This window comes from Pollachius pollachius (genome assembly GCF_949987615.1).
Source record: "Pollachius pollachius genome assembly, chromosome: 3".
Taxonomy (NCBI): domain Eukaryota; kingdom Metazoa; phylum Chordata; class Actinopteri; order Gadiformes; family Gadidae; genus Pollachius; species Pollachius pollachius.
In genome coordinates this window covers 4,415,931-4,427,470 of record NC_136936.1, presented here as the reverse complement: position 1 = coordinate 4,427,470, position 11,540 = coordinate 4,415,931, and the positions used below count along the sequence as shown (strand labels likewise).

At 43.2% G+C, this 11,540-nt stretch overlaps 1 protein-coding gene across 1 annotated transcript; it reads left to right on the top strand.

Moving 5' to 3' along the window:
* Positions 1-948: 948 nt before the first annotated feature.
* LOC307073165 (extracellular calcium-sensing receptor-like) lies at positions 949-11,525 on the top strand (the record flags this gene model as incomplete). The annotated part of the gene is made up of 10 exons (XM_079732867.1): positions 949-1,122; positions 2,032-2,281; positions 8,321-8,601; positions 8,751-8,837; positions 8,929-9,198; positions 9,331-9,537; positions 9,667-9,945; positions 10,077-10,304; positions 10,399-10,522; positions 10,612-11,525. 10 exons carry the CDS (start codon positions 949-951, stop codon positions 11,523-11,525), a joined length of 2,814 nt encoding a protein of 937 aa, XP_079588993.1.
* Between the last annotated feature and the right edge of the window lie 15 nt (positions 11,526-11,540).

Below are 11,540 nucleotides of genomic sequence, written 5' to 3'. Positions count from 1 at the left end.
GGGAGCCCATCTGGGCATGGACAAGACATGAGAACGGGTCCTCGCGAGATTCTATTGGCCGGGGTTAAAGAGGGATGTCGAGCGTCACTGTCAGGGGTGTCCCTAGTGCCAGAGGGAAGCGCCTCGGGCCACAGTCAGAAACCCCCTTATCCCCATGCCGATCATAGAAACTCCCTTCGACCGAATAGCACTGGACATTGTGGGGCCCCATCCCAAGACCAGCCAGGGACGCCGATACATCCTGGTACTGGTGGACTACGGCACCCGGTACCCCGAGGCTCTACCCCCGAACGCAGCCACCGCAAAGGCGGTCGCCCGCGAGCTAATGCTACTGTTTAGCCGGGTAGGGATAGCAAAGGAGGTGCTCACTGATGAGGGCTCCTGCTTCATGTCCCGCGTAATGAAGAAGTACTCAGACTCCTGCAGGTAAAGCAGCTCCGGACCTCAGTCTACCATCCCCGGACGGATGGCCTGGTGTTGCGGCTCAACAAGACCCTGAAGCAGATGCTCAAAAAGGCCATGGACATGGAAGGTAAGAACTGGGACCAGCTGTTACCACACGTATTGTTTGCCGTACTGGAGGTCCCCCAGGCGTCCACCAGATTCTCCCCCTTCGAGCTGCTGTATGGACGAAGGCCATACAGCAGGGCTACAGCAAGGCTCCGCGAGGCCCTGTGCTCGGAGCCAGTGCTCATAACCCCCGACTTTGCTTTCCCCCTGATAGTGCACACGGACGCTTCGGAGGTGGGGCTGGGGGGTGTCCTGTCCCAGGTCGGGGCCGGAGAGGAGCATCCCGTCACGTACATCAGCCGGAAACTACTACCAAACGAGCTAAACTACTCAACGGTGGAGAAGGCCCTGGCCATCAAGTGGAGCCTGGAGAAACTCAGGTATTATCTCCTAGGGAGGTAGTTCACCCTGGTCACCGACCACGCCCCCCTGAAGTGGATGGCCGGTGCCAAGTACACCAACGCCCGGGTGACGCGGTGGTTCTTGGCCCTCCAGGACTTCCGCTTCAAGGTGGACCACCGACCGGGCAGGGAGCACGCCAACGCCGAAGCCCTGTCACGTCGGGATACCTGCCTGGGCGGGTTCACCGTCTACCAGAGGCCTGAGCAAGCGGTTGAGGAGTGTGGCATCCCGCCCCTTAAACCTCGGCCCGGGCGGGTCCGAGGATCAGTGGTTGACGGCATACACCGCCGCCACCCACTAACCAGCGACAGAGAGCTCCACTTCTCCCCCCCCAATCAGCAAGATAGGGGACACCTGGCCGGAGGGAGGAGAAAGCCCAGGAGCCATTTTAAAAGGCACACCAGAACGGGAGAGGGGAGACGAGTGACACGGGGAAACAGCTGGAAACCCCCAATGGACTAGAGCAGGGCAGCCCCATTTGGGGCCCGCAGGCCAAGTTTGGCCCGCGACTGATTTTATTTGGCCCGCGCCTTACCCACTGTATATATTATTGTTTTCCACCATCAGCGCTCGCTCTCATTGAATATTATTGATTGGTTCACTTCCATTCCTGACCATAGAACAACATTGTGATACATTGATGGTAGGGTGGCGCTGTTGAGCTCCTATCCTTTTGCGCTTCAATCCGAAGTGACAGCGAGGAAGTGAGAGAGTGCAAGGATGGAGCGGCAATGGCACACAGACAAACGCAAATTCAAAAAATGTTGGGAACATGATTATTTATTTACCGAGGTTGATTCCAACGCAATATGTCTGGTATGTAAGCAGAAGGTCGCTGTTTTAAAGGAGTACAACATTCGTCGTCACTATGAAACTAAACATTCTCACCAGTTCGCAAAATACACAGGCGAGGACCGAAAGGTAAAGGTAGCAAACTTGCTAATGAAGCTAGACACACAGCAGCAAACTTTACTTCAGCCGTCCACTGCACAAGAAAATGCCACCCTTGCAAGTTATCTCATTAGCAACATCATTGTCAGAAGTGGACACGCTTTTGCTACGGGGGATTTTGTCAAAGAGTGTCTGACAGTTGCTGCTGAAGCTGTGTGTCCAACTCAGAAGTGGTCTTTTTCTCAAATAAGCCTGTCAAGGAACACGATGACCCGCCGCGTTGAGGACATGGCAGAAGACGTTCGGGGCCAGACAGCCCAAAGAGCAGGTCGGTTTTCTGCCTTCTCCATTGCATGCGATGAAAGCACCGACATATCTGACTCAGCACAGTTGCTGGTGTTTTTGCGAGGCGTCAATGAGGACTTTGAAGTGTGCCAAGAACTAGCGGGCCTTGAAACACTGAAAGGGACGACAAGAGGTATCGATATTTTTATGGCAGTGCAGCAAGTTATGGACAAGAACCGTGGGAAAACCTATCTGGCATCACGACTGATGGAGCCCCGGCCATGGTCGGTAAGAGAGCAGGCCTAACTGCACTTGTGTCGGACAAAGTCCGTGAGTGTGGTGGCTCGATTTTTAAATATCATTGCATTTTGCATCAGGAGCAACTGTGCGCTAAGAATATCAGCCTAAAGAACGTGATGCAGGATGTCTTTGGCATTGTCAATAATATTCGCTCAAAGGCGCTCTCACACCGTCAGTTCAAAGCTGTTTTTGATGAGATGGATGCCCAGTATGGTGATGTATTGTACCACCAGGAGGTGCGGTGGCTGAGCCGCGGGAAAGTTTTACGACGTTTCTTTGAGCTGCGTGAGGAAATCAGGGTGTTTCAAGCCACAAAGGAGAACAGCATCCAAGTGCCCTCAGAAAATCACTGGCTTGCAGATCTGGCCTTTCTTGTGGACATCACAGAGCTGCTGAATATCCTCAATCTTCAGCTTCAAGGGAGAGACCAGATAATCACTCAGCTGTGACTCACCATGTCAGAGCCTTCAAGCAAAAGCTCCAGTTGCTTAGCAGACATCTCTTAACAGGTGAGATCTAACTTGAATATGTTATTTAACACAAAACAATGTAGTAGGCTTGTTATTGTTACCATGCTACCATGTTATTATATTTGTTACATACATTGTTTGTGGAGAATAAATGTTCTATTTAAATCTAGGCATTAAATCCAATAACAGTAGCAGTATTTATTTTCTATACTGCAGCCATAAACACAAGAAAATACGTTTTTTTTCTCATTTGATTGATGTTTGGTATTTAATGGAAAATCAAATGAACAACCTTGCATCTTACATTGCTACTTTTGTCTTTGTGTCTGTACATTTAGGAAATTTGGCACATTTTCCCAGCCTCAGAGAAGTTGGGTTGATGGAGGAAGACACACCAAAATACTGCAACATTCTCAGCGATCTTGTGGTGGAGTTTGACCATCGCTTTGAAGATTTTCGTGGAAACGAAACAGCAATTGAGCTGTTTGCGCAACCCTTTTCTGTAAATGTGGATGCAGTCAGTGAGGAGCTTCAAATGGAACTTTTGGAACTTCAGTCTGATTCAGACCTCCGTTGCCGGTTTAGAGAGCTTTCTTTACAGGACTTTTACAAATCTGTTCCTGCACACAGATATGGCAAGATCCGCAAACATGCACAGGTGATGTTATCCCTCTTTGGACGTACCTATGTCTGTCAGCAGGCATTCAGCCTGATGAATCTTAATAAGTCCAAACTGAGAAATGCTTTATCTGACTCTCACCTTCATAACATTCTCACTTTGTCAGTTAGTTAGCTGGAGCCTGATATTAAGAGACTTGTAAAAACCAAGGACAGCCTTCATGTCTCCCACTGATAGGCCTACTTCAATCGTAATGTGTAGGCCTGGACCTCCAATGTGTCGGAGTATGTTCTGCTCTGTCCTGTGTTACTTTGTTACTGTCCTGTGTTACTGTTCTGTGTTACTTTTATTGCACTAAAAATAAATCTTTGTATTTGAAGATACAGGCCCAAGGCCTAGTAATGTACCATGTCTGTCTTCAAATATTTCATAGTGCTTCAATTATTTTTCTAATTTAAAGAAGATAGATTTATGATTTATTTATTATTGATTGAACAGTAATGTGAAGCACAACAAACAGTGTCATTCATTTTTCTTAATGACCTTGTGATAATGTTGATTTTGCACACGCATGCTATTTATACCCATATTTAACTTAATATACTGAAAAATTACAATTTTGGCCCACGAGCCTCCCCCCGATTAAATTGTGGCCCTCCACAGGGAAGAATTTGGGCACCCCTGGACTAAAGGCACTTGGAGACCCTATATCGAGTACATGTGTTCTCCCTCTTGTTAATAAACGCTGTGTGTGGCTTAAACGCCAACTGCACAGTGTGATCTCTCCTTGACCCTGAGACATCGGGGAGCGGGTTACCACAATACATATTTTAGTCTCCAAAAGGTTTGGTGGAAGAATTTCTTGCCGATAGGTAAAAGAAATCAGAACTTGGTGTACATGCCTCATTTTGCATTTTGCATTATGTGAGCATTTCGGGGATGGTAGGAGCCGGGGGTCCCAGCCGAGGATTGAGCTGGCAACCTTTGGGTTGCCAATCAACAAGCTCTACATCCTGAGCTACTGCCGCCCACCACCCCTGCCGTACTGTGATTCGCAAGAAAAGGGCGGCCGCTGGCAAGAGCCCTGAGATCCAAGCCCCCCGTTTCCTGTACTGTAATTAATTAATGCCCTTAAATATGACTACTTTAATGCCTCTGCATATGTAATGTTCGTTTCCCTTGGTAAAGGGTCATTAGCCCCCCCTATTGCCTATTGACAATTACTTCAGGAAGGACGTTCGTCCATCAGCCTCCATTGACTCCCATTAATTTCCTGTGGAGGCGGCGGCCAGGCAGGGCTGCCCCCGGCTGGGCTGCGGAGCCCGCAGCCGGGCTGTGGAACCCGCGGCAGGGCAGGGCTGCCCGCGGCGGAGCCTGTGGCCGGGCTGAACGCTGCCAAGCTGCGGAGCCCGCGACAACGATTGACTTGATCTATTAATGAAGTCCCTCAATCTTAATTGGCTTAACACCATGACCAACATTCTGTAAACATCCATTAACATCCACATTTGCCTCAAACAATGTTGTGAAATAATGTTCTTGTTGTTCTTTTAGTTGTTTGTTACTCTGACCATTCTGTTTGATATCGTGGAAAGGATGTTAGTGAATGATTCAGAGCATTATGCATTTTAAATGGCATCACTTTTGGTATTGTGTCTTCATTTTTCTTAAAACAGTTGTAAAAAAAAGGCCCTATGATAGGCCCTGATTTTTTATTTTGTTTTACAAATCAAGAGTAGGCCTGATTTGACTAATTGGCTTTGCATTCCTTCTGCCCTTGTAGTCCCAAGACATGCTGCCCACAAGCTTTCAAAGTACAATGCTGCCACTGGTGGTTTTGTATCCATTCACATAATTATCCCGCCCTGCTTTTTGGTAGTTCACCAAAACCCCCTGAAACAACTTGAGTCTCACAAACTTATGCCACCATACGCCACTAACAGTGCAAGCAGGCCGATGGCAACCAAGCACACAGTCCTTCCTCCCTCAAAACCAACAGCCGCCACTGCTAAAAAGAAGCACATCAGACTGCTTGCATTAGTTGGAGTACATTGCACTATGCTTCATTGTTAATGCAGATCATTCTTAAATTGTTTAACTGTTTAATGTGTAAGGTGTTATAAACCTGTCGCTGGAGACAGAACAGGAAAGAAGATCTGGTTTGAAACAATTGTGAACTATAAATGTAACTCTTTGGGTTAATTTATGACTTTCTGTTTGCTTAAAAATAACCAAAGAAATAAAATCCAACTCTGTACCGTATTGAATTGCATAGCATCTTATTTTGCATTGTGTTGAATCTCATTGAGTTTATTCAAATCGTGGCGAATCACATTGGTAGTTGCTTCCTATGTTTCTTTTATGTATGTATCAAGATGCGTATGTCCCCCGTTGGCCCCAGTGATGGGGACACATCCCTTCTGCCTACCCATTGGCGTGGAATAAAGGGCTTGTTTAAGTCCTTCAACAGAAACCTGAATTCTTCAAACGCTTTGAATGCCATGACAATCCAGGCTGTAGATGTTGAAAATGGTTGGACACTACTTTATGTGTCTTTATGTGTCCAACACTACACATGTCACAGTACAATGTCTAAATTAAATACATGTGTCTGATACAATTCACTCATAAATTAACCAAAGGCACTTTTTGATTAAGCTTGGTCTGGCAATATCTCATGTAACCCATGAGGCCTCTATGACCCAGAAAGCACCTCCAGTCACCTCCACCAGCCATGGCAGCAGCCCAGGTTTCCGGTCTCAGAGATGGAGGGGGAGGGGGTCGGACTGGGGTGTTGTTGGTGGTTCGAGTTTTAATTTATTTAATTTAGGTTTTCTAACACTTTTAAGTGTCCAATTGTTTTTGTTAATTATGTTACCATGTTAGACGTTCAAGTATTTGCATATATATTTTTAGAGGGGCATAAACAAAACAAACAGCCTCAGCTGACCTGAGACGGACTAATTAACCTCTGGGGATGGATGAGGCTGCACACCTGTGGGGCTTTGGGCAATCAAGGCACACAGGATAAACCAGCCATTAACACACAGACTCAGGAAGATAGATCTGGCATGTCAGTGTTCAAATTCTGCTCTGCATGCTACAAACATTCAAACTCTGCAATAAACCGGTTTTCTACATATCTAACTGTGTCTTTGTGCATGAGAAGCCCAGTAAAGCTAGACGCCTAAGTGGCGTGTGCATGGTCAACTGGTACACTATCCCAAAAGCTAAGTTGCCCAAATAAAACAACAACAGAACTCCTCATCCTTTTTCTACTCAGGCCACATTTGATAAAAATGAGGTGGCTCCTACTTCAGATTTTACAAGTTTATATAGACTCCAATAGATATTGACTCTCTTAAAGTCTAAGTCATTTACTGATTCAGTACTCGTCTCTGGAATCCACTCCCTAACCAAACAAAATAAAATAACTATGACAATGAAAGATAATACACTTCCTTTGTCCCTTAAATGTTTCATTGTTCAGGCAGGACTGCCTAAAATGCGTATACATTGTGGGAAATCTACGTACAATTGGTTGCCAATATCAGGACAGACACTATGCAGATATGAGGGAAGAAAAGTCCCATGATCCTATAATTATGAAGTTTGACCAGTTGCATAAGCACATAATTGTAAGTACTTTTTGCATCATGACTTCTTATTTTTCCAACATTTAAGACAACAATACAGGGTAATATACAGGGCTTGTACATCGTGAAGTCACTTTACAATGACCACCTCAGTTTTGGGAAGAATAGGAGCATAGAAATGTTGTCATTACTTAGTAATTAATCGTAACATTTCGTTATATGGGGTGACATTGTTGTGTTGGTAAATGTCACAGAATTTCTTATGCAGGGTGGCAAAATAAGCATATGTTAAAGAATATTTACATTTATTTTTTAATTAACATTAATACAACTCTCTGTTTATCACAAAATACTTAGCAGAAGACAGTCCCAAACTTAATATCCCATGATGTGCTTCTTTCTTTTTACTGTTATAAGTTGATTTTATGTCTTTGTCGGAATGTTGTGCAATGAATATTTGGCCTGTTAAGCCTTTTGGTGTGGTTGATGGTGATTAAGGGCTATACAAATAAAATTGAATTAAATTGAAAAATTTAATGTAAAATTAAATCATTAAAAAATAGTTATACATGTGCAAAAATATGAAAATGTGCATTTTTTAGGGCTAAAATACCACGTGAAATGAAAGTTTGCAAGATATCTAAAAAAGCCTCTGCCAAGTTAAAGCCATTTCATCAACCAAACAGTAGAATTTTTGCATGTTTAGAATTGTTATTTTAATGACATATTATTCAGTCATTCTTTAATATTCCTATGGTAATGCAGTCCAGTTCCCTCCCCAAAAAGTCAGTCTAGTCTCGATACATACAGCAAAAAAAAAAGAGTAAAGTGGCAAAGGGGATGGCATTATACCGCATATAAAGTTGTGGTTGAGAAAAATTTAGTTCAGAAAGCAGGGTCAGACTAGAGGGCAGTCATGAGAGCTCAAAAGGAATCACACTTGATAATTTGTGTTTGTTTGTTTTTGGTCTCTTTCTCCTCTCATATGTCTTCAACAGGTCCATTCTCTTGTACATCAAAGAGACAATTTAATCTGAATGGAATGCACAAGTTTGGGGATGTCATTCTTGGAGGGATCTTTACTTTGAACTTTTACACTGAATCTTCTGAACTTTATTTTACTTCAGAGCCAAACCATCCCATTTGCTTTGGGTGAGTATGTCTAAGAATGTTGATAAAGCCATTTTAACTATATAACAATGTTGTTTATGTATAATTTCCTTTTTTTTTTAGCTTTCATCCTCTAGGTTTCAGACTGGCCCAGACCATGGCCTTTGCTGTTGAGGAAATTAACAGAAATTCCATACTGCTTCCTAATATATTGTTGGGATACAATCTATATGATAGCTGTGGAATCCTATGGAACTCATTGAGTGCAGCTCTGTCTATGACCAGTGGCAGCGGAGAGCCATTTCAATTAAATGAGACCTGTTACGGTTATCCTCCTGTGCTAGGAATTGTGGGAGATTCTTCCTCAACACGTACTATTGCTATTTCTAGCTTAGTAAGCTTGTACAGGGTTCCAATGGTAAGTTGTAACATTTTTTTAAAAAGACAAGGCTTTTGGTTAATGACTGCCATTACATTTAAAATTACTAATCAAAAAGAATGAAGCAAATTCTAAAGAAATTCAGGCAGAGAAATCGTAACAATTGTTTCTACCTTTACATTTGACAGGTGAGTTATTATTCCACTTGTTCCTGTCTGACTGACAGGAGGAGGTTCCCATCCTTCTTTAGAACTATTCCAAGTGATGCATTTCAGGTAGAGCACATTCCTTACCACAGGAAACATGTAGGTAAATGTTCTGCAAGCCATTTTTATTTTATTTGAATTTAATTTTTCATTCAACCAGGTGCAAGCTATGCTCCAAATTGTCAGACGGTTTAAATGGACTTGGTTAGGCCTGTTAATCAGTGATGACGATTACGGACTCAACGTTGCCCAATCCTTCAAGTCAGACCTGGCCGAGTCTGGGAGAGGCTGTCTTGCTTATTTAGAGGCTCTGCCTAAGAGAAACGATTTAGATCAGCTGCAAAGGATTGTTGGCATAATGAAGAAATCCACATCCCGTGTGGTAATTGTATTTGCATATGAAACCCAAATGCTTAATCTAATGGAAGAGGTTAGATATTTTCAAAGAACAATTACAATTGTAGTTCTTTGTGAAATTTAAAGTGAAAAGCAAAAATATGTTGCAGTAGATGCATTACTGTGCTTACTTTCTTTTTTTTTTAATATACATTCCAATCCACAGGTGGTGAGGCAAAATGTTACGGGCCTTCAGTGGATGGCCAGTGAAGCCTGGTCTACAGCCATTGTTCTTCAGACACCCAGCTACATGCCTTTTCTTGCAGGCACTCTGGGCATTGCCATCCGCCGGGGTGAGATACCAGGACTCAGGGAATTCCTCCTTAGAATACGCCCTGACAATGGCACACTCAGCAACCAGGACAACAATTTAGTACGGGTTTCATTCTACACAGATTCACAATCAAATATCTTGTAGGAATAGTTTTCAATGTATATGTGAACAAAACATGATACTTATGTTTGTTTATGATCCCCCTCATCATGAATTCCCCTTCATTAGGTGAAGCAGTTTTGGGAGCACATATTTCAGTGCAAGTTTGTATCTCCTGGAATGGAGTTTGAAGGGCAGACTCAGGAAAAAATGTGTACAGGGAATGAGATTCTAAGGAATGCAGAGACTGAATTCCATGATCTGTCCAACCTCAGGCCAGAGTACAATGTGTACAAGGCAGTATATGCCCTGGCACATGCCCTACATGACCTTCTGCAGTGTGTTCCAGGGAGTGGGCCTTTCAAAGGTCAAAGCTGTGCCCGTTTACAGGGACTACAGCCATGGCAGGTCTGTTTTCATTTATTTCCATAATGAAAAATTAATTTACATTTTCCCATGATTTTATATAATGTTCATTTGAGAACTCAATAGTATAACATACATTTTTTCACTATTTACTCCTGATTCCTACCATACAGCTTTTATATTACATGCAAAAGGTCAATTTCACAACAGATTTTGGTGATCAAGTGTCATTTGATGAAAGTGGGGATGTTTTACCAATCTACGATGTGATGAACTGGATGTGGCTCTCAGATGGCAGCATAGAGGTTAAAAATGTGGGTGAGGTCAAAGAATTGGCTTCAGAAATAGATGATCTTATCCTTAAAGAAGAACAAATCTTTTGGAATTTTGAATCTAAAAAGGTCTGCTGACAATCTATTATCCTTGACATGGTGAATTTGTCAAAGTATGAAAGGTGGAATATTTTTAAATGCAATCAACTTGTTCCTCCCTTAGCCTCCCAGGTCAGTGTGTAGTGAGAGCTGTACCCCTGGCACCCGCATGGCCATAAAGAAAGGTAAACCTGTCTGCTGCTTCGACTGCATCCCTTGTTCAGAAGGAAAAGTTAGCAATAAGACAGGTTTGTTTGCAATACAAATATATTTCAAATCAATTGTACATGTATTGTCAAACGCAGAGAATAAAACTATTTTAATTATTTTCTGTTAGATTCAACACAATGTACCAGCTGTTCAGAGGAGTTTTGGTCCAACCCCCAACGTGATCAATGTGAACCCAAACTCATCGAGTTTCTTTCCTTTATGGAACCCCTAGGCATCTCCTTGACCACTGCTTCATTATCTGGTGCACTTTTATGTTTAATTGTATTTGGAATCTTTATCCATCATCGGACCACGCCAGTAGTTAGGGCGAACAACTCAGAGCTCAGCTTCCTCATACTGCTGTCACTCAAACTATGCTTCATGTGCTCCTTGCTTTTCATTGGTCAACCAAGGCTGACGACTTGCCAGTTGCGGCAAGCAGCCTTTGGGATCAGCTTTGTGCTGTGTGTCTCGTGTATCCTGGTGAAGACCATGGTAGTTCTGGCAGTTTTTAAGGCCTCCAAACCAGGAGGTGGAAATAGTCTGAAGTGGTTCGGGGTAATGCAACAGAGGGGGACTGTTTTATTTCTTACTTTAATACAAGCAGCAATTTGTACAACCTGGCTTATGTCGTCCTCACCAACTCCTCATAAAAACACACAGTACTACAAGGACAAAATAACAGTTGAGTGTGTAGTGGGGTCGACAGTTGGTTTTGTAGTTTTACTAGGCTATATTGGCTTACTAGCTATCCTCAGTTTCTTGCTGGCTTTCTTAGCAAGGAATCTGCCAGATAACTTCAATGAGGCCAAGTTTATCACTTTCAGCATGTTGGTCTTCTGTGCTGTTTGGATAGCCTTTATCCCAGCATATATCAATTCTCCTGGTAAATATGCAGATGCTGTGGAGGTCTTTGCCATTCTAGCTTCAAGTTTTGGGCTGTTACTGGCCCTATTTGGACCAAAGTGTTACATAATCATCCTGAAGCCTGAGAAAAATAATAAAAAAGCTTTGATGGGAAGGGGCACACCAAGATCATAGAAACATGGTTATCTT